The 27427-nt window shown below is 40.4% G+C and overlaps 1 protein-coding gene across 1 annotated transcript in view; it reads left to right on the forward strand.

Annotated features, from left to right (window-relative positions):
- Nucleotides 1-27427, forward strand: part of Phex (phosphate regulating endopeptidase homolog X-linked) — a 209149-nt gene that overhangs the window by 21238 nt on the left and 160484 nt on the right. The window contains exons 4-5 of the mRNA XM_005358817.3: nucleotides 21704-21790; nucleotides 23142-23368. Of these exons, the coding sequence (XP_005358874.1) occupies nucleotides 21704-21790; nucleotides 23142-23368 (314 nt within the window). The remainder of the gene's footprint in view (nucleotides 1-21703; nucleotides 21791-23141; nucleotides 23369-27427) is intronic.

The raw sequence follows: 27427 nt of genomic DNA on the forward strand, positions 1-27427 counted from the left end.
TTCCCTTCCCTTCCCTTCCTCTCTCTCTCTCTCTCTCTCTCTCTCTCTCTCTCTCTCTCGCTCTCTCCTTCCTTCCTTCTTTTCTTTCTTCTTCTTATTATTTTTTTTTTACTTGAGACAGACAATGCTAAGGAGTAGAACAATAGCCTCAGATGGCAAAAAAAAAAAGAGTGGAAGGGCAGACTAGGGGGCCTTTTGGTTGCGGAAGTATTCTAACACATTCTGAAAAGTGGCCTGTGAACTTGAATGTCGGAGGAGGAAGGAAACATTTTACTCTAGGAAATCGTTGACTAAATTTAGGTTCTTTCAACTAAATACATGTTCTTTGGCATGGCTTATGACACAGGATATGTGTGTCCCGAGAAAGAAAGCTGGGCCTAGCCACAGTGCCAACTCTTCACCTGCCCACACCCAGGTCCTGTTTTCCATGGTTAGTATATGCCACTCAGTTGTTCTTTCCAATTACACCGAAGGTTTGCATATTTTTGAAAAACCTCTTCCTGAAAGAGGAGGATTATTTGGCAGGTGTAGAAAGCCCCTGGCTGGCTTTGGTGGTAACAGCTGGAAGGCATGCTCACATGATCTTGGGTGGTTACAAATTCCTGAAAGTCCCTCAAGTAGCCACATGTTCCTGCTGTTGGTTGCCAGGAAAGAGAGTCGTACTGGAATGCAAATGTGGCATTGCTGGTGAGAATTTCCAAGGGCATCTGGGCTTTATGGCAGAAGCAGAGATCTCAATTTCCTTGGCTGTAGATTAGAAGGTCAATCCGTTATTTTTACAATCTTCCTCTTGGTCAGGGTTAAGAGGGAGGCCTGAGAAATAGTAAAATGGCGGTTGTATGCTCAAAAGCGCATGGTGAAAGCAAGTTGCAAATTTCCTATTCATATTTCTAGACTCTGAATAGATGAAGTCTGAGAAATTTTCACCCTGTGACTGAAGGTGTAGATAGGCCAAGCATCTTTCCCCTGTGACCATCAATACATTGCACCGGGAAAGGCCTACCTACCAGGGCCAGGAACTTCATCGAGATGATGTCATTTAACAAACCTTTTACTTCCATTTGTTAAACCATTTAAACTATGCTGGAGGTGGGTCTGTGAGTTGTGTGATATGAGAACCATCCAAAGTGGCTAGTCTATTCGTATGCTTTGCTAGTTGACACTGCAGAATGCCGAGAAACACCCCTGCACAAGTTGATTTCTCTCAACTTGTATTTCCCTACATTTTGCCCAAGACCCTGGAATAATTTAAGAAGTGAAAAAGCATTAGCCACCCACCCCCACTGTAAGCTGCACTTTGCATTGGCTACACACCAGTGAAAGTATATTAAGATGTAAAATTTGGCTCTGCTAATTGAGGTCAAAGGTGTTGCTTTCATTCTGGAACCTCTGAGCTGTGGAGAAGAAGTTGGCGGGTGAGAGGGGGGCGTTGAAAGCTGCAAGCCAAGTCATTGCCAGAATGAAACATATCTCACGGGGAACGCGTGGGAGGTTCTGGGTGAGGAAAAGAGGCAATTGTGGTTCCTGCTGCTGTCTGAAGCCTGTACAGCTCACTGTGTCTCAGAATTTTCATAAAGCTGTGCTTGCCAGCAGCCTCACGCCCGGATCCTCACTTGGCCAAATTTGTATTTCTGTCCCACGGACCTGGATGTGAAACCTGATATTCAGGAATTAAAGTCTCTCACGAAGAGGAGGAAGTTCAATTGTCCTTAAAATGCCTTTGGAGTCATATGGAATACTCTTTTATTTTTTATTTTTATATTGATATCTTTACTTAAATCCAAAGGCAGCTTTTGTATTCTTGATGTAGTTGTTAGCTCCCAGAATTAAAATATTGGTTCTTCTGATGTGGTAGCGTTTTAGCTATGTGTGGTGTTGTGAGCTTGATTTGTTTGAATTAAAATGAAGGCAGTGAATGCACAACACTGTGCTTTTCCATAGTCATCACAAAATTAATACCATATTTCATTGAAACGAAAGTATTGGCAACTGTAACCTGCGCAATTATCACGTGCCAAGGCGAGGACTATAATTTGGCGTGTTCTTATCCCTTGGAATTTCTATTTTGTGTTAGTGAGCATTCTTTTAGACTTACCTAGATGCTAATTTTTTATCGCAAATTCTTCCTTTTATGTCCATTCAAAAGGAGACTGCAAAAAACAAACAATATGAAAACAAACAAATAAACAAAACCAACAAAACAAAACCCACATCGATTTGGGCGTTAGTAAAAGCTGTTTACAGTGTCTCTTAGATTTGGAATCATCATCTTTGCTTTGCTACAAAATACCATCTTGCTCATGAAGAGCAGCAGTCATTCAACATTTCTTTAAAAATCACCCCCAGTCAATATCTCAGGAATTTTCCACCAACATGGCCTTCTAGTATACGCACTAAGCTCTTATTTCATTGTCAAGTTGTCCCTGAAATCTTCCGCGGACCTACTTAGCGACAGCTTCCCATGCCTGTACCCAGCTCATTTCAAGTACTGACTTAAAGAGTAACTGTGCCCATGTTTGTGCCTGGCCAGGCAATGGTAGCTATGTGGTCACTGGGTAGCTTGTTTGAAAACAAAGTCCAGTTTCAGGGATGATACCATGGGGAAAAGTGTTCATTTTGGGATTGTTGAAATATGACATAAAAATTACACATTTTTATTTTATTTTTGCAGCAATGGGGACTGAACCCAGGGACTCACACAGGCTAAGCAAGCACTATTCCACTAAGTAGCCAACAAGTTGCAGCCTCAGCCCCTTTCCCCCCATGTTTTTTGTTTGGAGGTAGAGTTTCCCTAAGTTGCTAGCTGAACTTGAACTGGATCTGTAGTCCTATCAGTCCTTGAACTCCCAATGAGCTGGGACTGCAGACCTGCACAGCCAGGCACATTACCTGGCCCAGTGGATCTGAGATGGAACCTGAGATTGTACAGTGCTAGCAAGTCTCAGTTGCTGCCCACTCTGCAAGTGTGGGTAGTGGTGTATCGAGTAGCTAGCTGGGCTTCAGTGCATCAAAGGAAACAGCCTGTCATGGGAAAATTCAGTACCTCTCCAGTGTGCGTGGGTGTTTGGATTTTTGCTTTCTTCATATCATTTAAACGAAAACCTTCATGTTGCAAATATCAATGTACTGTTTAAATATAAAGACTTTTTAGGAGATAAGAAAGAAAACAAGATTTTTTTCTCTTGTAGTACAAGGAGTGAAATTTCCATCCCTTAATTTCCTTCTAAAAGGTTTTTCTTTCATTTCATTTTCTTTTTCTTTTCTTCTCAAAAAACATGGAAAACTTAAATTTGTTAGGAAACCCACATGCAATTGCAGATTTGCAAGCTACCCATTAATACTACATTAGTTCATCATGATTAATAGCATCTATGTGGATGCTTAATGAATTAATAATGGTGGACCATTTACTTTGACATGTCAGTAGGACGTTGTAAAAAGACACTTCCCATAAGAGGAAAATTAATTGTACGTTAGTTGGAGAATAGTTTGTCACAAATAAGATACATTTGGAAAGGCTCATTGGTGTTGATGTCTGCATGGTGGGAGGCACTTTCAAAAGATCCATAGATTTAAAAAAAGACAAAATGAGATGAGATGTGCTTGAGAGATGAGTCCACAGTTAAGAGTATGTATTACTCCTGCAGAGGACCTGGGTCCAGTTCCTAGCATCCATATTGGGCAGCTCACAAGCTTCTGTAATTCCTGTTCCAGGGGATCTGAGTCCCTCCGGCTAACTGTATGCACCCGGTGCATATAAACTCACATAGCTTCACATACATACACAGAAATAAAAATACTAAATATATCTTTAAGAATAAATGAGACTTTTCTTTGATGAATAGTTATGATAGGTGCAGAAGAAGACATTTGTGGCAGAGAAACATAGTTGCAATTTTATCTATGTTACTAACTGCAGAGACTTCCTATAGGGGCTGTTTAGATTAAAGTTCCAAATTGAACTGCTTCTACTACCTGCTGGTCCATTCCAAAGTTATAATTCATTTCCCTAAGGCCCCGGCATTTTTTTATACTGTTTGTTTCTTTAGAGGATCATTGTACCATCAGTCTTTAGTCTAATTCTGGGATGTCGGCAGCCATCATTGCTTATTTTTGTCTTTGCCCTACATCCGATGAAGTGAAGGTCAAGGAAATTATGTGACTTGCCCAAACCAATCCAGCCATATAATTTGTCCCCCACAGATTATGGGTCTACCATTTCAAATGTCTCCGATTTTAACCCAGGCGGAAAGAGCTGCAGGAGTGGAGGCTCTGTCCAGCTGGTGCCTTTGAGGAAATGCAGGAAGCTCCGTGTGCTCCGAGCTCTGACTTGGAAGGGAAGAGGGCTAAAAGACAAAAGAGAAGAGGAGGGTAGGGACCAGAGCATGCTGCCCTTGTAGGCTGTGTAATGATCTTAGACTTTATCCTAAGGCAATGGGAAGCCATTTGTAAATGTCACATCAAGAGCTCCGATGAGTGATGTGTTCTGCCAAAGCATACTGGCTGCCTGTGGACAATGGCTTGGAGGCAGGGGCTGATGTGTTGGACACCGGCTCATCAGAGCCCATTGTGCCCATTCACACGAAGGCAACTGGGAAGCATTTTGATTCTCTTTTATTTTTCCTTTAAGTCAGCTGTAAGGGTCACTGCTGTACTTTCATTGCCCCTGGTTTCTGTGACCGTAGGATGCACCCAAGTATCCACAGTCACGGGCAGCATCTGGTGGGGAAGCCATCATAGCATCTCATGGGTAGTTAGCACACAGGCTTTCGGTTCTTGTACCTTTTGGAGTTGTCTGGTGATGCTAACGGGTCTACTGCTTCCTCTCTTTGTGGGGAGATAGACTCACTGGATCACACATTATTGTTTGAAAATCCAGGAATAGAACCCCTCCACCTCTCGCTCCTTATGGTAGGTGGAAGTCAGAGCAGGGGTTAGTTAGGATGTGGTTTTTAAACCTATGTTTACGGTGTTTTGAAGCTGCTTTCATAGACGAGAGAAGACTCACAAAGTCTGGAGCTCATACTTTTTAGGATTTGGGGTGGACCCTATGTATGCCCCTCTTTTCCCCATAGGGTGTTATACAAGCTAGAATTGAAAACAGATGTCCTATGTCATTTTTTTTTTCTCGTTTGGAAATCTTTCGGCTATAGCATAGATCATCCCCACGCAAACCAGTAAATCAGCCCTCCCCTCGAACCCCCATTGCACTTTGCTTTTAAGAAAGGATGTTTCTAAATCTGGGACTGCAAAGTCTGAGGAACTAAGATCAAAATGCAAGGAGACAGACACTTCCTAAGACGAAACAATCTATTTAGTGCTCTCCTCGGAGAACACTGGCACTGAATTAAAGTGGAGTTGCAGGGATTGGGCTGTAGCTCAGTTGGTGGACTATCTGTCCAGTATGCACAAACACCCGAGCTCGATATTCAGCACTGGTTAAGATCTGGTGTGCTGGTACACACACACTCCTATGTAACCAGGAGGTGGAGACAGAGGGTAGAAAGATCAGAAGTTCAAGGTCCTTCTTGGTTACATAGGGAATTTAAAACTAGCGGTCCTGCCTCAAAACCAAACAATACCCCCTCATATACCCAAAGACCACAAAAACAGGAAAAAAAACCGGGGTGGAGGAGCTCAGTTGGTAAAATTCTTGCCTTGAATTCTACTCCTGGAATCCATCTAAAAGGCTAGTTTCTGTGGAGTAATGCTTGCAATCCTAGCACTAGGAAAGCAGGCAAACAGATTCCTGGGGCTTGCTGGCTAGTCAGCCTAATTTACTTGGCAAGTTCTAGGCCAGTGACAGACTCTGTCTCAAAAAATGAGGAGGGTGGCCTTGGGGAAGCACTTGTCATGCAAATGTGAGGACCTGAGTTTAGATCCCCAGAGCCCATGAATTATGCTTTGAATGAGAATGGCCCCCATGGGCTCATATAAGTGAACACTTACTGTTTGGAAGGATTCAGAGGTTTTTTTTTTTTTTTGTTGTTGTTGTTGTTGAAGAGGTTTGTCACTGGAGGTGGGCATTGAAGTTTCAAAAGCCCACACCGTTCCCAGTTATAGTGCTCTTTTCCTCATGGCTGCGCCTGGAGATGTAAATGCTCAGCTACTGCTCTAGCGCCATGCCTGCCTGCTGCCAAGTTCCCTGGTATGATCGTCATGGGTTCACACTCTGAAACTGTAAGCCCTCATAGACTCTTCTGTAAGTTGTTTTGGTCATGGTGTAATGGCAATAGAAAAGTAACCAAGATACCATGCAAAAGCTGGGCAGGTGTGGTAGGGCGTGTCTGTGATCTCAGCGCACCTTGTGGCAAGATGAAAGGGTGAGACAGGAGGATCTTTAGAAGTCCATGAGCCAGGTAGACCAGGGTACACCTTGGAGAACAACAAAATGGAAGGCAAAGATCAACACTCAAGGTTTCCCCATCACCTCCACATATGCATCATGGCACTCACATGTGTAAACACATCTGCACACAGAGATACATACACACAAAAAGATGGATGATGTCAAAGAAGTGATGTTGGAAGTTACCCTATGACCTCCACTTGCATATACACACACGTCCATTTGCACATGCATGAGCATGTACACACACACACACACACACACACACACACACACACACACACACACACAGCCAAACAAAACCAATAAAGAAACAGAGGTGCAGACTGAACAAAAGAAAGCTAAAACAACCTTACTTGATCTTGAGTGGGATAGGATTCTAGATATCAGGAATTGTTGACTGGTAAGCGTTGTTGATTTAAAGTAGTGGTTCTCAAAGTGTATTCTCTGGTCCTGCAACTTCAGCTTTACCTTGGAGTTCACTGGAGGTGTAAAATCATCCAGGTGGTGGTGGCACATGCCTTTAATCCAAGTACTTGGTAGGCTGAGGTAGATGGATCTCTGAGTTTAAGCCCAGCCTGATCTACAGAGCAAGTTTCAGGGCAGTCAGGGATATAGAGACCTTGTCTTAAAAAACAAAACAAAACAAAAACAAAAAACAGCAACAAAAACTAAGTGCATGATAGACTCCACCTCAGATCGACTAAATCAGATACTCGGAAAGGACCCAGCTATCTGTGCCTTAATCTCTCCTAATGGTGATGCCCACTCAAGTTTGGATAGCAATGGCTTGGGTTAGAGCATGATGTGCAGGGAAACCTTGAGCAATGCTAACTTGGTTCTTCTCCAAGCTCTCCAACTTTCTCATCTCTGACTAGGTGCCCCAGGAACCGATATTCCTGGTCACAGAATAGAATGACAGAGCAAAGGAGAGAGTTTGAGCAATTAGTCATTTCTCCATTGTAAAAGCAAGAGTGTATATAACCAGTTAAGTTTGAAGGATCGTTGGGAAATTCTACAAGGGCATTGGTATTTCTGGTCTAGCACTGGAGAGCCTAGTTATCTTGCAAAGAAACCAACTTGTGGAATTTTGCTGAGTATCTGATGGTTGGTTGAACAAGAGTTCTAGAACTGGGTCTAGGTCCATATTCTAAATTTCAGCAGCTAAATCTCCTTGGATAAGTTTTTAAAAGTTTTTTTTAACTTTTTTTTTTCAACCTGCAGAGGATTAATGATCCATGTCTAGGGATGCTTGGGAGGTTAACTCTGGTCAAGAACAATATAGTGGGCACAGCAGAGATGCTTACTAATCCACAGTACCATTATTGGGTCCTTGGCTATGTCAGGATTACTCAGGATGGACCACCTCAAGGAGTTTGCAACCGTACTTGGCCTTTGCCTAGGAAGGTTGAAATAGAAGGCAGGAGAATAAAAGGTAGCTAGAATTTTTATTGTAGGTGAAACTGAAGGTGGATTTTAATGGCTTCAATTTCAGAGCAGGCTTTACACTGAACTATCGAAATAGGAAAGGTATTTTCCTGACTTTAAATATCATATTGGCAGATCCATTGTAATACTGTGCTATGAAAGAGCATTGCTAAAATTTAAATTATTTTAACTGTAACCTTGATAAGTATAATCTTTATAAATTAATTCACTTATAAGTGAACATAATAAAATAATTACTTTCCATCAGAGTTTTGTAGTATCTGGCAGTTTTCTAAAATTGATTTTCTTCCGGACAAAGAGGTCCTTTGTGTTAAAAGAGGTATTTTGTATTATTTGGTAACCTGTGATTTAGATTAATGAGTTAGAAGTTTTCAATCCTCCTAAAATCAACCTTGCCCCTTTCACTTGAGCTGAGGCTAACCAACAATTATTACTTTTAAGATAGTCATAAAAAATGGACAGAGAAAATCATTCTGACAGTTTCTCTCCCTATAGGTTGGTAGAAGTTTTCTAGAAGAATGAGAAATATCGGTTCTTATTGTCTTTTCAGTATGTCAAGCAGACTCAGTTAATCTCATGCTCGGCTGGCTGCAGGGCTAAGGAACTGGAAAGCCCAGTGTCATGCCGTTTGTGTAAAATATGAGGGCTATAGGCTCCATGAACCATGACCCGGTTAACTTGAGTTTTATTTTTTAGAGGGAATAATATCGGACTTTCGGAGCTGATCTGCTCTCCATGTTTAACTGTATAAGGCGTTAACACCCATGCTGCGGTGAGTTAGAAAGGTGAAAAGATAAGTCAGTACAGTAACTAAGCCAAGGAGCCTAGAAAGCAGGCTTGGTTTGAAGTCTGCAGCCTGGAAAATCAACGAGGGCTAAAAATAGTGAAGTTAGAGGCAACATTCAATCATGGACCATCTAAAGGTGGCTATTAAGCATTGCCAAAAGAGAAATCAGGCCATGGTACTATAGTTATAAAGATTATATATACATATAGTGTGTGTGTGTGTGTGTGTGTGTGTGTGTGTGTGTGTGTGTGTGTGTGTTTAGAGAACATTTTGCTCATTGTGTAGGTATGGAAACTTCCAGTACTGATTTTGGTGTTGCAAAGTTTTCAATTTTCATGTTGTTTTTCTCATTAGAATTGAGAAATCCTTCGATTTCCAAAGGAGAAGTGTTGGCATAATCTAAATGAAATTTCAGAATCTACCCTAGTAAAGTTGATGTGAAAGTTTTCAAGAGCAAATTAAACAAATTGCTCCAGCATTCACTGTTTTTATTTCATTTTTAATTGATTTTTATTGAGTTATACATTTTTCTCTGCTCCCCTCCCTGCCTCTCCCCTTCCCTCCGCTTCAACCCTCCCCCAAGGTCCCCATGCTCCCAATTTACTCAGGAGATCTTGTCTGTTTCTACTTCCCATGTAGATTAGATCTATGTATGTCTCTCTTAGGATCGTCATTGTTGTCTAGGTTATCTGGGATTGTGATTTGTGGGCTGATTTACTTTGCTTTATGTTTAAAAAACACCTATGAGTAAGTACATGTGATAATTGTCTTTCTGTGTCTGGGTTACCTCACTCGAAATGATGTTTTCTAGCTCCATCCATTTGCCTGCAAAATTCAAGCTGTCATTATTTTTTTCTGCTGTGTAGTACTCCATTGTATAAATGTACCACATGTTCCCTATTCATTCTTCAGTTGAGGGGCATTTAGGTTGTTTCCAGGTTCTGGCTTTGACAAACAATGCTGCTATGAACATAGTTGAGCACATGTCCTTGTGGCACGATTGAGCATCCTTTGGATATATACCCCAAAGTGGTATTACTGGGTCTTGAGGAAGGTTGTTTCCTAATTTTCTGAGAAATCGCCACACTGATATCCAAAGGTGTTGTACCAGCTTGCATTTCCACCAGTAATGCAGGAGTGTTCCCTTTTCCCTACAACCTCTCCAGCATAAGCTGTCATCAGTATTTTTGATCTTGGTCATTTTTACAGGTGTAAGATGGAATCTCAGAGTTGTTTTGATTTGCATTTCTCTGATGCCTAAGGTGTTGAGCATTTCCTTAAGCATCTTTCAGCCATTTTAGATCCCTCTGTTCAGAGTTCTCTGTTTAGGTCTGCATTCCATTTTTTATTGGATTATTTATTCTTTTGATGACCAATTTCTTGAGTTCTTTGTATATTTTGGAGATCAGATCTCTATCTGATGTGTGGTTAGTGAAGATCTTTTCCCATTCTGTAGGCTGTCATTTTTGTCTTGTTGACTATGTCCTTTGCTTTACAGAAGCTTTTCAGTTTCAGGGGGTCCCATTTATTAATTGTTTCTCTCAGTGTCTGTGCTGCTAGGGTTATAGTTAGGAAGTGGTCTCCTGTGCCAATGCGTTCAAGTGTACTTTCTACTTTCTCTTCTATAAGGTTCAGTGTGGCTGGCTTTATGTTGAGGTCTTTGATCCATTTGGACTTGAGTTTTGTGCATGGTGATAGATATGGGTCTATTTTCATTCTTCTACATGTTGATATCAAGTTATACCAGCACCGTATGTTAAATATGCTTTCTTTTTTCCATTTGATATTTTTTTTGCTTCTTTGTCAAAAATCAGGCAATCGAAGATGTGTGGATTAATATCTGGGTCTTCTATTTGGTTCCATTGGTCCTCCTCTCTGTTCTTATGCTAATACCAAGCTGTTTTCAGTACTGTAGCCCTGTAGTAGAGTTTGAAGTCAGGGATTGTGATGCCTCCAGAAGTTCTTTTATTGTACAGGATTGTTTTGGTTATCCTGGATTTTTTTTGTTTTTCCATATGAAGTTGAGTAGTGTTCTTTTGAGGTCTGTGAAGAATTTTGCTGGGATTTTGATGGGTGTTGCATTGAATCTGTAGATTGCGTTTGGTAAGATTGCTATTTTTACTATGTCAATTCTACCTACCCAAGAGCATGGGAGATCTTTCCACTTTCTGGTGTCTTCTTCAATTTCTTTCTTCAAAGACTTAAAGTTCTTGTCATACAAATATCCCACTTGTTTGGTTAGAGTTATTCCGAGATATTTTATGCTATTTGTGACTATTGCTTTCACTGGTTTCTTAATAGCCCAAGGATCCCTATCAGAGTACATGGCGCTCAGGGGAAGTCTCAGACATCTCATAGGAGATAAAGAAAGACTAGAACGGAGGTGCCCTGTAAAGCTCTCTGTGGCTTCATGGTATCAGTTCAGTACCAAGATTCTTGGCAAATTTTTACTCATGTACCTGAACTTTTGCATGAGCAGTTGGAAAATTTAAGGCTATATTCATTGTTCAGTTCCTAACTGTTCCAAACTTGAAGTGACTGACCTTAACTGTCTGTGCCTTTCGTGAACTTCTGACTCACAACGGTACTGTGATGTCCTCAGGAATCTCAGCATCCTTTGAAATGTTCTTCTTAGTTCTATAGTGATCAATAAATGTCGTTTGAGTAGGAGGAGTGAATCAAGCGGACAAGGTAGATGTTCTCTGGACTTCCAAGTTAAAAGGAACATGAAACGTTTTCCTCCAAGTTCTGAAAAACAGAGCATTGAAAATGGGTGATTAAGATGAGACAATTGGTAAAATCAAACTAGTGTCCATGGAAACAGGTGAATAGAGTTTTGGATGATACAGACTGGAATGTGAACAAACCCAGAGATTATGGTGCTACATGGCCAGGATATTGCGCATGATAGTAAGAAATGATAAAGGTAGTCAGCTTAGCTTTTTGCATGACTTGTGCAATTGAATGAAAAATTCTGCCTTTTCTTCTTGGAAATTTAACTCAGGCAGTATTTGCTAAGCACTAGCTTTGTGCAACAAGCCCTAAGCCTTGGGGCTTCAGATTTGACTGTGACCAATAATAACTATAGTCAATGCCAGCTTTTGACCTTTATAATTTGTCTTTGTTTTACAGTTTTTTTAAGTTGCAAAATTTTTATACAATGTATTCTGGTTATGATTTTCCCTCCCCAATTCCTCCCTGATCCACCCTACCTTCTTTACCTTCTCATTCATCCAACTGTGCCATTTCTCGCTCTGTCTTTAACAAAAACAAGAAAAAGGCCCACAAGAAACCCATATCATGCCCCATGTAATAACAAAGGCACTTCTTAGTGAAATTAAAAGACACAGAGAGATTCGAAATTAATAAAATTAGAGATGCAAAGGATGATATTACAACAGACAGGAAATCCAGAGACTCAGAAGGATGTTTATTTTAAGGCCCTCCAGATCAGCATTGACAAAGCTCCTATGAATTCACAGAGACTGAAGCCACATGCACAGTGCCTGGATAGATCTCTAGCAGTTCTTCTGAGCTCATAGTAAGGCTTCCAGTTTAGTGTTTTTATGAGAATCCTGAGTGTGTGAATGAGTGGCTCTCTGATGCTTGTCCCTTGTCTTGAGTTCTTTTCCTTCTGTTGGTTTGTCATGTCAAACTCCAAACTAGTAGCTTTTGTTTTATCTTATTATATTTTATTTTGTCATATTTATGAAATGAATGAATGAATGAAAACCTAGCTACTAGGGTAAAGTTTAACAACGGAACTGTCATACCTTCTAAGAGAGGGAAGTCAGATTTCTCCAATGGACTGACACTGGGTATATCAACCACTCCAGAGCAGGCTTCATGTTCAGGAGTACTTGACCAACATATAATGGACAGCACAGTGTTTATTTGTGGGGACTTTTATTTGCTTACAGTTTGGTGGTTTTTAAATTTTTTTTATTTTTTTTTGGTGGGGGTGGTGTTTTATTTCGTTTTCTTGGTTCAGGGGAGTCTTGTTATTGTATTGGGTTTTTGTTTGTGTTTTGGGAAAGAACTTAAAGGTACATGGGTAGGGATGGGAAGTGGGTCTGGAAGGACTTGGGGGAGAGGATGAATATGAGCCAAATATATTTAAATTTAAAAATTGTTTTAACCAAGAAAAATCTAATAAAAATCACTGTTTACTTGCTGTCTACAAAATAAAGCATGTTTTATAATAAAAAAATATCTGCTCTATCAAGCTGGAAAACCTAACAGAAATGGATACATTTTTTTGATATATGCAACCTACCAAAGTTAAGCAACATCAAATAATCTATTTAAACATACCCATAAGCCCTAGTGAAATTGAAACAATAATTAAAAGTCTCCCAAATTCCCTTCACTCAAGAAGAAAACCACAAAGCCAGAAGATTCAGTGTAGAATTCTATCAGACCTTCAAAGAAGAATTAACACTAATACTTCTAAAATTATTCTGTGAAATAGAAACTGAAGGAATATTACCTAATTCTTTTCATGATTACTCAGATATATAAGCCACATAAAACCCACCCCAAAAGGAAATTACAGACAAATATCCCTTATCAACAAAATACAAAAACTGTTAATAAAATACTTGCAAACCAAATACAAGAATATATACAAAATATTATCCACCATGATCAAGTAGACTTCATCTCTGAGATGCAGGAATTGTTCATCATATATAAATTGAACATAATCTACCATATAAGCAGACTGTCAAAAGACAAAAACCATCTCATTGGATACAGACAGTCCAATATCTCATCATGATAAAAGTCCGAGAGATTATGGATACAAGGGATATACCTTAACATAATGAAGGAGATTTATAGTCCACAGCCAGCATCAACCTAAACAGTGAGAAACTCCAGGCATTTTCACTAAAATTAGGAACAAGACAAGGATTCCCACATTCTCCATTCCTATTAAATATATTACTTGAAATCTTATCTGGAGCTAGTTGTCTCATGGCTCTAGCCAAGATGTCAAATCTGGATTTCTTTGTTGTTGTTGGTTTTTTTTTTGTAATTTCCTCCTTTTTCTTTTTTCTTTTTCTTTTGTTTTTTTTTGGGGGGGGGGATTTTCGAGACAGGGTTTCTCTGTAGCTTTTTGGTTCCTGTCCTGGAACTAGCTCTTCTAGACCAGGCTGGCCTCGAACTCACAGAAATCAGCCTGCCTCTGCCTCCCAAGTGCTGGGATTAAAGGCGTGCGCCACCACCGCCTGGCTTCCCTCCTTTTTCTATCAAATCTTATTAATTTGGATCTCCCTTTTGTCTTTTATTTGATTTGGTTAAGGGTTTGCCAATCTTATTGATTTTTTTTCAAAGAATCAATTCTTAGTTTTTTTGTATTGTTTGTTAGTGTTTCTGTTGTATTGATTTTGGCTCTGAATTTGTTTCTGCTTCCCATTCCCTTTGAATGTTATTTTTTCTTATTCTAGAGCAGTGATTCTTAACCTGCCAATACTGTGACCCTTGAACACAGTTTCTCATCCTGTGCTGGCCTCCAATCATAAAACTCTTTTCGTTGCTACTTTATAACTGTAACTTTGTTACTGTCATGAATCATAATATAAATATCTGATATGCAAAATATCTGATATGTGACCCCTGTGAAAGGGTCCATTGACCCCCAACGGGTTGCAAACCACAGGTTGAGATCTACTGTTCTAGTGCTTTGGAATATGCTGTTAAGTTACTAAAGTGGGATCTCCCCAAGTTTTGTAATAGCTGCTAATGTTATGAATATGTCTCTTACAACTGCCTTCGTTATGTCCTGTGAGTTTGGGTGTGTTGTATGTTCATTTTCCCTCAATTCTAGAAAGTCTTTAATTATTTTTGAAGTTCTGTGTTGACCCAGTTTTATTCAGTAGTAAGTTGTTAATTTTCCTCTTTTTAAAGATTGATTTATTTATTATGTATACATTCTGCCTGCATGTATGCCCACACGCCAGAAGAGGGCGCCAGATCTCATTACAGATAGTTGTGAGCCACCATATGGTTGCTGGGAATTGAACTCAGGACCTCTGGAAGAGCAGCCGGTGCTCTTAACCTCTGAGCCATCTCTCCAGCCCCAAGTTGTTAATTTTCCATGAGTTCATAAGCTTTCTGTTTCTGTTGTTTATCTCCAGCTTTAATCTGGGGTGGTCAGAAGGGATGCAGGGTGTTATTTTAATTTTCTTATGTCGGTTGAGCTGTGCTTTGTGTCCAAGCATGTGGTTAATTTTGGAAAAAGTTCAGTGTGGTGCTGAGAGGAAATATGTTCTGTGTTTGGATGACGCGCGCTGTATCTGCTGGGTCCATTTGACTTAGGACCTTATTTACCTCCAGCATTTCTCTGTTTATGGTGGGGTGTGCGATTTGGATGCAGCAGAATTATGCATCCTATGTTCTAACCCGCTTCTTAGTCTGTGTCTTTGTATTGGAGATTTGAGGTCATCAATACTGAGAGTTATCAATGAGCAGTTCATAGATTTTTATTATTTTGTTGTTTTAGCTTTTCTCCCTCTTTTGATTTGCTGCTCTGTACTCATTTATTCTTCATGTCTTCTTGGTTGTAGTTTGTCTCTTCAGACTTGAGTTGTCTTTCTAATGCCTTCCGTTGAGATGAATTGGTTGATAGATATTGCTTGAATTGACTTTGTCATAGAATATCTTGTCTCTTCATCTATGGTGATTGAAAGTTTAGCTGGGTATGGTAGTCTAGGCTGGTGTCTGTAGTGTCTTAGGGTATGCAGGACATCTGTCTAGACCCTTTTGGCTTTCATTAAGAAGTCAGGTGTAATTCTTATAGACCTGCCTTTTTATGTTAGTTGGACTTTTCCCCTTGCAGCTTTTAATGTTTTTTTTTATTCTGTACATTTAGTGTTTTGATTATTATGTGTCATGCAGAATTTATTTTCTGGACCAGTCTATTTGGTGTTCTCTGTGCTTCTTGTACCCTGATAGGCATCTTCTTCTTTAGGTTAGGAAAATTTTCTTCTATGTTAAAAGTATTTTCTGTGCCTTTGACCTGGGTTTCTTCTCCTTCCTCTATTCTATTATTCATAGATTTGGTCTTAGTGTTCCAGAATTCTTGGATGTTTTACGCATAGATTTTAAAAGTTCATTTGAGATTGAACATTTTCTCTGACTGAGCTATCCATTTCTTCTACCTTATCTACAATGCCTGAGACTCTCTCTTCTTTGTCTTGTAGTCCCTCTGACGTCTTTGACTTCTTCATTTTTTTTTTTTTTGGTTTTTTGAGACAGGGTTTCTCTGCGGCTTTGGAGCCTGTCCTGAAACTAGCTCTGTAGACCAGGCTGGTCTCAAACTCACAGAGATCCTCCTGCCTCTGCCTCCCAAGTGCTGGGATTAAAGGCGTGCGCCACCATCGCCCGGCGACTTCTTCAATTTTTATTTCTTTTTTTTTTCAGTTTAGACTTTCTTTCATGATCCCGTTTCCTTTCTTTTTCTTTTTTTTTTGAGACAGGATTTCTCTGTGTAGCACTGGCCTTCCTGGAACTCTCTCTGTAGACCAAGCTGGCCTTGAACTCAGAGATCTGCCTTTGTTTCCCAAGTGCTGGCATATTTTTTGTTGAATTCTACTTGCACATCTTGAATTGTTTTTATTATTCCATTCAACTGTTTATGTTTCACAGGTGTCATTAAGGCATAGATTCATCTCCTCTTTAAGGTCCCTAAACATAGTCATAATCAGTATTTTTATGTCCCTGGCATGCACTACACCAGGCCGCTTTTCATGGTTTTGCTGTAATAGAGTTACTGACTTTTGGTGGAGGCACATTGTCTTGGCTGTTCATGTTTGTGGTTTTTTTCTCTAGTGTCAAGGCATCAGGAGTGATGATATTTGAGATATTTTGTGGTCCTGATGCCTAGTCTTGTCTTTGGAGGGTGGGTGATCTGTTCTTTGCTTGCTGTGTCCACCTGAGATCCTAGGCAAGTCTGGTGGCTGTGGGGTCCCTCATAGAGAGTTGTTCTAGAGAGTTATTCGATGGCTCAGTGGGTTGCAGAAAGGAATGAAGATGGGCCGGGAAGAAAGGCTGAGAGGGGATGTTGGGAAAGTGCTAGGGGAATTGTTCAGAACCAAGAGGCAGAGTCCCCAGGGAATGGGGGTGTGTTGGGAGGCAGGGATCCTGCAAGCAGGCTGCTATAGGGCTAAGAGGAGCCTTGGAGATAAACAATTTAAGGGATGGTGGGAAAGACAGTGAGCATAGCCTACCTGAGTTACAGTCCAGTGTGGATACTGGGGTCCCTGGGAATAGGCAGCTGATACAAGGGGATGGAGATGGTCTGAAAGAAAAGGCTGAGAGAGCCAGTGCGAAAGAGCTAAGCTGCGGCTGTACCAAGAATGTCAGTGCCATTTTTTTTCATGCCAAAATGTATCTGGTGATATCATTTGAGAAGAACTGACCAATATATCTTACTTATTAAACCTTTTTCATGATTCATCCCCGGTAAGGCCAACCTTGGTTGTCCACATCATGGACAAAAAGAAATTATAAATGGGCTGTAGGTATAAATATGAAGCAATGAAGATTCTAGATGAAAGTGTAGGTCATTGTTGTGATTTGGGGGTAGATTTTTTTAAAAAAATAACAAATAGCATTAATCATAGAGGGAGAAAGAGAGAAATAGAACTACATTAAAATTCGAAATTTCACTTCATCGCAAGATACCAGGAAGAAAAGAAGAACTACAGAATGGGAGAAGATTTTGTCAGTCCTCAAACAGGAGATGTGCAGACTATAGGAGGATCTTTTATAAATCAAAAGAACAAGTTAAATTATGCAAGTATTGTGAAACAGAGTTGAGCAAACAATGGACGCGGAGGTGAGGCTCAGCAGAAGACCGCTCAGCATAACCGAGTCTTCGGTTCAGTGAAAGGCCACAAAACCAAGCAAAATTATCCATTCAGAATCCTGGTTGGGGGCAGTGATAAGGAAGCGACCATAGGGCTTCTGGGATTTTGGTAACAATCTCGCTTACTTCTGTGTGTTTACATTGCAGAATTTTTTCAAATTATGATCTGGGTATTTTCTGTTGAATACATACTATAATTGGATTGAAAATGTTTGTATTTGGAAAAACAGGGCCTTGCTGTCCAGGATGAAGCACATAAGCCAAGCAGCTTTGAGATCACTAATGACTAACAGATAGCTACCCGGCATTTTCTGTGCTATGGAAGCAGAGGAAATGTGCAGAACCGCAGAGTTCTGCAAAGTGTCTACAGCGGGGTCTTTGAGAAAGCATCCAATACACAGAAAGGGAGTATCTTGATAGCCACCATACCTGAAACAGGAAGAGAAAAGTACAAATAGTTATAGAGGGCACAGTAGGAAGATTGATAACGATCCACTTTTTGATATGGTTAACTTGGTCTGTCATCCAGATTAAGCTACTAGGGTTTTTTTTTTTTGTTTTTGTTTGTTTTGTCTTTTTTAAAAAAAGATTTGTTTATTTATTATGTACACAGTGTTAAGCCTCCATGTATGCCCTCAGGCCAGAAGAGGGCACCAGATCTCAATACAGATGGTTGTGAGCTACCATGTGGTTACTGAGAATCAAACTCAGGACCTCCAGAAGAGCAGTCAATGCTCTTAACCTCTGAGCCATCTCTCCAGCCCTTTTGTTTTGTCTTTTTTGAGAGATAGGCTCTCAGTTTGCTTGCTATGTACCCATGGATGACCTTGAAGTTTCCATCTTTGTATTCCCACTTCCTGAGTCCTGAAAGAACGGGCATGTGCCATCATGTCCAATTTACTGTGTGCTGATATTAAACCTAGGGCTCCTTTCATGTTAGGCGAGTGCCCGACCAACTGAGCCGCATCCACAGCCTAGCCACCACTGACTTCAGCATGTGCCCGGGCTCTGAGCTAAAAATTCTTGATGCATTAAAGTTTGAAAATCGTCACCAACCCTGGGGATGTATAGTATAATCTAAATTTGCAGACAAAAACGCCAAAACCTTAGAGACATTAAATAACTTGCCTCCATTCTAGCTAGGAGGTATCAGCGAACTGAAACTGGAGCTCATGTCTGTGGGACTTGGAAGCCTTTTATCTTGATATGTTTTTCACTCTTTAGTTCAAATTGGCCCAAAAGTCACAGGAGTTCTCCTGTCTTAGCCTCCCTAGGGCTGGAGTGACAAGTCTGAGCTACTGTACCTAGCTGCCTTATTTTTTGAAACCAGTTTTATTTGATCTTAGTGAGGAGAAAAATACTTCCCATATGCAGGATTTTTTTTTGTTTTGAGTTTGTTTGTTTGTTGTTGTTTTTTTTTTGAGATAGGGTTTCTTTGTGTGGCCTTGGCTGTCCTGAAATTCATTTTATAGAACAGGCTAGCCTTGAACTCACAGAAATTCACCTGCCTACTAAGTGCTGGGATTAAAGGCTTGTGCTACCACTACCTGGCTTACTATATGCAGTTTTAAGATAATTTGAGGAGAACATATTTTTTTCCAGACAAATTTGAAGTTTGATGTAGGCTGTCTTAAGATTCTATGAATTGGCATTTTTGTTTCCTATAGGAAAGAGTAGGAAGCATCGAAAATCTTCCACTAAACAACACCAGCTATGCTGGAAAAGACCTGCGTTGGTGACCTATGGGACCTTTCCACAGTTTGGAGACATTTTAATAACTTGAATGATTGCCTGTGATAGGCAGGTATTATTTTCTGCTTATTAATGACTCTCCAGGCTTGATATTCTTCTTCTTCTGACTAATTCACATGCAGAGATAAAGAAAATAGTGCTGGGAGCTGATTGCCACATCACTATCTGCATAGCAGTGCTTCTCTGTCTGCTTTGATACAGAGAGAAAGCCGAGAGAAGAAGACAAAGAACCTAGCACCAGCTAAATCTGTTTGAAAAGCCAAATTCTGTTTCCGAAACCAGAATTTTGTCCAGTGTAAATTATTGGTATTTGTAATTATTGGTAAATTATTGGTATTTCTGCATGGTTAGGATTTTAGGACTGATCTGTTCAACACACGTTGGAAACACACACAAATAAATCTTAAAGACCGGTGCTTATTTTTGCTCCTGTGGCTTCTTTCTTGGCCCTTCAGGTAGTCATGTTTGCAGCCTGCAGGGTGTTTATAATACTGAAACCTTATCCGAACCTGTAGTGGTTTGAAAGAAAGTGGCCCCCCAGAGGGAGTGGCACTAAGGAGGTGTGGCCTTGTTGGATGAAGTGTATCACGGTGGGGGCTGGCTTCGAGGTTTTCTATGCTGAGGATATCACCCAACCCAGTGTTTAGTCTACTTCCTGTTGCCTGCAAGATGTAGGACTCAGCTTTTCCTCCAGCACCAAGTCTGCCTGCACACCACCATGTTCCCTGCCATGATGATAATGGACTGAACCTCTGAAACCGTAAGCCAGCCCCAACTAAATGTTTTCTTTATGAGAGTTGCCATGGTCATGGTATCTCTTCGCAGCAATAAAATCCTAACTAAGAACCCTCAATGAAATGTGGGTTATTTACTTCTGAATGTGTCTTTCCAATAGTCTAATGACAGAAAGTCATTATGTGACAGTCTAATGTGTGACAGTCTAATGTGACAGGCATGTGAGATGGCTTGAATGAAGAATGTATGGATGTGGTTTGAGAACTTTGTTGAAAAAGACAAAACCCCACAAAACAAACTCCTTTATTTCTGGAGCAAGTTTTCCAATGTTTCTTGCTGTGACGATACACAAGATGCCCCAAACAAGTTGTTGAAAATGTTCACCTTCAACCAGAGGTTAGTTTGCTAGACTCTGTCTAGTGTCCTGGGCTTGGTCTATGTACCGGTTCTCATAGAGACAAAAGCCAAGTAGGCCTGGAGAGACTGTTGGCAGTGAGAGATGCTTGGTGCTCTGGCAGAGTTCCCGGCACTCACAATGGGCCGCTCACAACTGCCTGTAACTCTAGCTCCAGGGGACCCCTCTTCTGGCCTTTGGTGGCCCTTGCAAACAAGTACATATACATGCACACAAAGACACACAGCGACACATGGAAACAATAAAATATATTTAAAAAAAACCAAAACAAAATACCCTGGACAAGAACTTTGGATTGCAGTTTTTGGAATGTGGAACTTGTGGTTTAGATGTCAGTCCTTGGAATGTGTGTGTGTGTTTTATCAAATTGATTAGCATTGTACATTGTGCCGTGAAGCCTTTGGGAGAGATATAAACCATCTTTTCTGCTGATTTTTGGAGGATTTCAAGTGTGTTTCCTGTCAGGAGCCGTCTTACATAGTGGAAATAGGCAGGGCCAAAGGGGCTACAATCCACCCTAGGGATTCATCAACTTGGCTTCGTGAAGGTAAACTGATACTCTCAAGTCAAGTGCAATCCCCCCCCCCCTTCCCTGAGAAGAAGTTTGTTTCCACTGTGTTCTGGCCTTCTTCTTTCCTTATGTGAAAGAAGAGCGACAACAACCATTTTTTTTTTACCTTCAAACAATCTTATTAATGATTTTATAAATAGAAAATAATTTTCCAAGAAGGTCTGGCAAACAGTTTTTGTACATGGCCTCATTTACTTTTCCAGGACTTTGCATGTGGGAATGGGCACATTTTCAGACAATTTGGGTAGGCTTTCCAATCTCGATTCTTTATTTCCTGTTGTGAGAACTTTTTTTTTTTCATGTACATGTTGTACAATACCAAATAAGACTTGTAATGAGAAATTTTCTTCCGGGTGACCTCCCTGAGAGGCTGAGTTATGAAAAAAGAATGGTAAGAAATTTAACCCAGATGAAATTACCTCCATTGAGAGTATTGTTTGGTACAGAAACAACAGACTGAATTATTTTTGTTTTTTTAACAAATGAGGTCAGCTTTCTTTTGTGTAGATGGCAGCAGAAATTAACCCCTGCAGAAAGTCTAGTCTCAGATGGCTGGTGAACATTCAGTTTCTTTTGAGTTAGGAGAACCTTGGATAAAATAATGTTCAATTGTTTTTATTTGGACCTCAAGTAGCTTTGGAATCTTCCCTGCTGTCTGCACTCCTGGTATCCTCCAGAGTTGTCTGTATTGGTATTTAATTTTCTGGAGGCTGACCTTCAGTCTGACATCGTATATAGACAGATACTAATGAATTCTATTTTCACCTTCGTAGCACTTCTGGAGAAATCAGTCAGTCGAAGGCGGGACATTGAAGCCGTACAGAAAGCCAAAATCCTTTATTCATCCTGCATGAATGAGAGTGAGTAATAAGGAAAATAAATATTTATGATCCTTATCCCTCAGAATTCTATTAATGTTTAAAGGCATTGTTAAGGAAGAGGAAACTGAAATTCTATCAATGCTTAAAGGTGTTTTTTTTTAGGTAATAAAAAGTCTCAAAGACTGGATTTTGATGAATCTTTCTTAGAGAATCTGTACTGTTGTGGTGGAAAATAATCTTTTAAAGACATTTTGATTTTGCTATTTGATGTTTATAACTGTGTGTATATGTGTGTGGGTGTGTGCACTCGAGTGCATGCGTGCAGATGGAGACCAGGTGAGGTTGTAGGAACCCTTGAAGCTGGAGGTTCATGCTGTTGTGTACTGCCCACCATGAGTGTGGAGACCTGAACTCGGTTCCTCGGCAAGAACAGCATGTGCTCTTAACAACTGTGCTATCTCTCCAGCCTCAAGAAAATGATCTTATCTGTGACTGGATTATTTCTGTGTCAGTTCCTATATTAGAAATTTAGATAGGGCAGCAGGGAAAAGCTCATTGTATCTAGTAAAAAAAATAAATTTGAAAGCCGGGCGGTGGTGGCGCACGCCTTTAATCCCAGCACTTGGGAGGCAGAGGCAGGTGGATCTCTGTGAGTTCGAGACCAGCCTGGTCTACAGAGCTAGTTCCAGGACAGGCTCCAAAATCACAGAGAAACCCTGTCTCGAAAAAAAAATAAATAAATTTGAATCCATAGCCAGGCCAGTTCTGGCTCCAGACAAAACCTGAGAGGGCGGATACTTAGGAAAATTATGTTCCGTAGAAGCCACTGGAACTTCAGATTTCTAGGCATGTCAGGCTCCTCCTAGCATTCTCGTTGGGAGACAAAGACCTCAACGTGATCTTTCAAGGCCATTCCAGAGTTGAAGCAAGTGCTTGCAGAAAGTATGTTAGTTGATTTCGGTTGGATTTGGGGATATCGTTTGATATGCTAGAAGCACCTATTCACCGGGGCATCCTTGTCATAACTGGACCATATTGTTAATGAGGGTTGTTCCTTGGTGCCAATAATAAGTACCACTGGCTTAATTTCATTCATTGGCAGGGGTCTGTGCGAGTAAGCCCATCTTCATTATAGAGAACATCCAGCAGGTTGAGAAGAGACATTTGCACTCTAGCTTGGTGATCCAGTTTGCAGTTCATTTTCAGTGTTTTGAGTCAAGGTCTCAGGGAGCCCAGGTTGGCTTTGAGCAATCACTGTGTAGTTGAGGGTCACCTAGAATTTCTGATCCTCTTGCCTCTTCTTCTCGAGTGCAGGACTTGAGGGATGAGTCATGGTACCTGGCTTCTAGTTTACAATTCTAACTTGCCCTTTGTGTCCACTCCCTTTCAGAAGCGATTGAAAAAGCAGACGCCAAGCCCCTGCTCCACATCTTGCGGCATTCACCTTTCCGCTGGCCTGTGCTTGAAGCTAATATTGGTCCTGAAGGGGTTTGGTCGGAGAGAAAATTCAGCCTCTTGCAAACGCTTGCAACATTCCGTGGCCAATACAGCAATTCTGTGTTCATCCGTTTGTATGTGTCCCCCGATGACAAGGCGTCCAATGAACATATCTTGAAGGTATAGCCAGGGCTGTTTGTTCATGCTAAGATTAACCCTTTAGGGTGTCTTTTTCTTTTCGTTTATCCTCAAGTATCCCTTGCTGTCCTCAAGCTTGCGGCGTACCCCAGGGTGACTTTGAACTCCTGTCACTTGCCTCTACCTCCTGAATACTGAGATTACAGGTTTGTATCACCATGCCATGTTTATGCAGTGCTCATGAATGCTAGGAAACCACTCTGCCAACTGTGCTACAACCCCCAGTTCGGGTGCTTTCCTAAAGGCAGAGATTCATGCTGACTTAATGAAATGGTGAGGCAAAAATTCAGCTGAACTTTAGGATCTAGAATTATGCCCTGCTCCAAGATTTGCAGAGAGTAGATCATTAGAAGTCCAAGATTTCCAGGGTGTAGATCATTAGTAGAATGTTGCCAGCCTTTCAGGGACCCTGTGTGTGGCTTTCAAGTGATCCCTGTTCTCGCTCTCAGATGGCTTCTCTGAGCACGGAAATTCCAGCTGGGAGAGGTTTCTGGGTCTCCCGTGATAACAGAAGACTTTCTGAACTCCGCTCTTTCCCTCACCTCCTTGTTCCTCTGACAGAAGGGGCAACACATGCCAGATGCCTTGTTCCCCTTTCAGGAACAGCTTGCACACACGCCTACATCCCCATTGTCAAGTTCAATCTGAATCTGTCCTCCTCCCTTGCAAAAGGTAAAGCAGAACTTATTCTAAGCACATTTTTTTTTTTTGCTGGGAGAAGGAGTATAAAGGCAGGGAGCAGTTGGCTGTGCCCTGAGGTAGATCGCATTGGTGAAATTAGGAGGTTGTCAGAAAGTTACAGACCACAAAAGATTCATCAATGAAAGGGGGTTGTAGGAATTCAAATAACATTTCCCAACTCATTTTATGCATTCACCCTGCTGTGTTTTTTTCTTCCATAGAAGAAAAATAATGATGCTATTGAACATTGATTTCTACCCTAATCTGCCCTTCATCAAAGCAGAACATATTAATGATATATCAATATCAAGACTGTAAGACAATAAAACCATTTAGCATATTTCCTCATCCAACATAAGCCACCTCTCCAAAAATCAAAACCATGGGGCTTCTGTTTTGAGCTAAGTAAGAGGTGGGCAATGTGTTTTCTATAAAGGGACAGATGGTTCATATTTGAGGTTTTGCCAGCCATCTGGTCTCTATTTCAACTATTGAGCTTTGCCATTGTACCTGGAAAAGCAGCTTTAGATGAAGTATGTGACCAGCTGGCCTGAAAACTGTAGATTCCTGACCTCTAAGTGTAGACAGTGATAGGTGGCAAGAAAAATCTTTGGTTGTTGAAAGGATTCTCACTCAGAAGGAAAGTTTTAGTTCCAGAGGCAGCTGTGTGTCTGTGTTGGATGATGAAGTAGCAACATGCTATTGAGCCATCTCATAATGTGAGACACAATGATGGTGCAATCCAATCAGCCCCTCTTCAATGTGGATGGAGTACTCGATGTTTAAAGCCAGATTTTAAGACGATTATTCTCAATTACAGGACTATTATGATAGTCTTCCAAATACTTTAGATGTTATTTCAAAGTAAGAAGGAGACTGTCGTCCATATGTAATTTACATCCTCTGTGGAGTGGTGGATGATTTTGATTCACATGATGATGCATCTTTGCAAATGGTAACTATTTTATTTTTTACCCATTTCTGGACTTAGACAAACAATTGACTTATTTTTTCTAATATTTTTTCATGAAGAAAACTACCACTTAAAGTGAAAATGAGCAATAAGCACCTATGTATTTATGAACCTAACATCAATACCCTCAACTTTGTGCTATTTTTTTTAATCGAATTTAAACCTTTTCTTTTTGGAGGCTAAAATATTTTATAGCATATCTAAAACGTATCTTTTCATTGTGAATATTTCATTGTCTGAGCTAATATAAAAGACTCTTACAAGGGGCTGGAGAGATGGCTCAGTGGTTGAGAGCACTGACTGCTCTTCCAGAGGACCTGGGTTCAGTTCCCAGCACCCACGTGGCAGCTCACAACTGTCTGAAGATCCAGTTGCAGGGAATCTGACACCTTCACACCAATGTATATAATATAAAGTTAAATAGACCATAAGAAAAAGACTCTTACAATAACAAGACTCTTACCAAAACCATACTTAACATCTAATATACAGTTAGTTTTCAATTTTTCTGATTATATAAAACATTTTTCTTTTGTGCTGGTGAGGGTAGAATCCAGGGCCTCATGCGTGATAAGCAAGTGTTCTACAATCAAGCGATACCCTTCAGTCCCCCAAATGTGTCCTTAATAAACCCCAACCAGAAACAGCTGCATTTTGATTGAGGTTAAAATTAAGAATCAATCACGTGTGCACTTTCTAAGTCCGGTTTAATCTACAACAGTCATCACCTTCTCTTTGTTTTTTAAACCACATTTATTTGCTAAAGAAACTGGATTATTTCTCCCATATATTTTCTCCACAATCTGGGGTTGATTCATTTCAGGATAAATGAATAGCCAATGAGACAAAGTTCTCACTTGTAAGAGAAGAACAGCTTGGAAATTCAGGAGAGGAACTCAAGAGATTCTCAGTAGTTAAGAGAATGTAGTCCTTTTGCAGAAGACCTGAGTTTGTTTCTCAGCACCAATGTCAGATGGCTCATAACTCGCTGGTAACTCCACATTGAGATGCCCTCTCTGGTTTCTTTGAGTATTTGCACCCTTGGATACCTATCTACACATATATACAGTCACATAAACACAGTTATAGTTTAAAAATATTTATCTTTGCTATTTTAATTATGTGTGTGAGAGAGAAAGAGACAATGAGGAATAATAATAATAATAATAATAATAATAATAATAATAATAATAAGTGTGTGTGTGTGTGTGTGTGTGTGTGTGTGTGTGTGTGTGCAGATGCTCTTAGTGGCCCGAGGCCTTAGATTCCCTGGAGCTAGAGCTGTAGGTGGCTTTGAGCCATCCAACATGGATCCTGGGAACTGAATTCAGGCCCTCTGCAAGAGCAAACAGTATGTGCTCTTAAACACTGAGATGTCTCTCCATCCCACAGACACGTAACTAAAAATAAAAATAAATCAGGAGAAAAAAAGGGTTAGATTGCTACTACTTAAATCTCCATAGAGCCAGTGGATTTAGGGAACTATCATCAATAGTTACTAAAATGATCAGGTGAATGTTTGGGAAATTCATGGAATGAGGCCTCTGGAAATCAACTATCAATGGTGGCCTTGCTAAAAATGGAAAAAGTAGATATTGTATGCCTCTTGATACCAGTCAGTAGTTAACACACCATCACCAAAGACATTGTGCCCAAAACATGAAACAAAACATAAATCCTTTAAAGCAAGTACAGTGTCTACCGTTAGTGTCAGTTTATAGAAAAACAAGGGAGACAAAGGAAGATGGTAACAGCTTGCCTTGCACACTTAATATTCAATGACACTGGTCCTAGAAACTCTATCAATAATAGAATGCTTTCCAAATGTAAGAAGGCACTTGCACACTTATTATTGCTTTCTTTTGCCAAGGTGGCAGCCTGTTCGAAACTGAAGTGTTTAAGCACTGCTTGGCATCTGAGTGCAGCTCACATTGGCTTTAGTTCTATCCTGTTTGTACCAAATTACATGAGTGAATGTTCACACATCTGAATTAACCTCCTCCGCCAAACAATGCAGAACTGCAGTTTTCATAGTCATGAACCAGTTTGAAGCATGTGTCTAGAGATGGCAGGAATGATTTTGTTCTGAGATCTGTATGAAACCTAATGAACCTGACAACAAAGTTCATGTATTGGTGGCTACCAACGTTCTAGAACTTCTGTGTATGCGTTGGCTGTTTTGATAGGTTTAAGTTTCTAGGGGCCCATGAAACGGTTCAGCAGGTGAAAAAACCCTTTCCAACAGGCCTGCGATGTGGTAGATTCAGTCCCTGGAACCCACATGCTGGAAGGAGGGGACGTTTCCCTGCAAGTTGTCCTCTGACTTCCACATGTACACATGATGTACACTAATCAATTACATGTAAAAGATTTAATTGTTTGTTTAA

This window comes from Microtus ochrogaster, chromosome X (assembly GCF_000317375.1).
Source record: "Microtus ochrogaster isolate Prairie Vole_2 chromosome X, MicOch1.0, whole genome shotgun sequence".
Lineage (NCBI taxonomy): Eukaryota > Metazoa > Chordata > Mammalia > Rodentia > Cricetidae > Microtus > Microtus ochrogaster.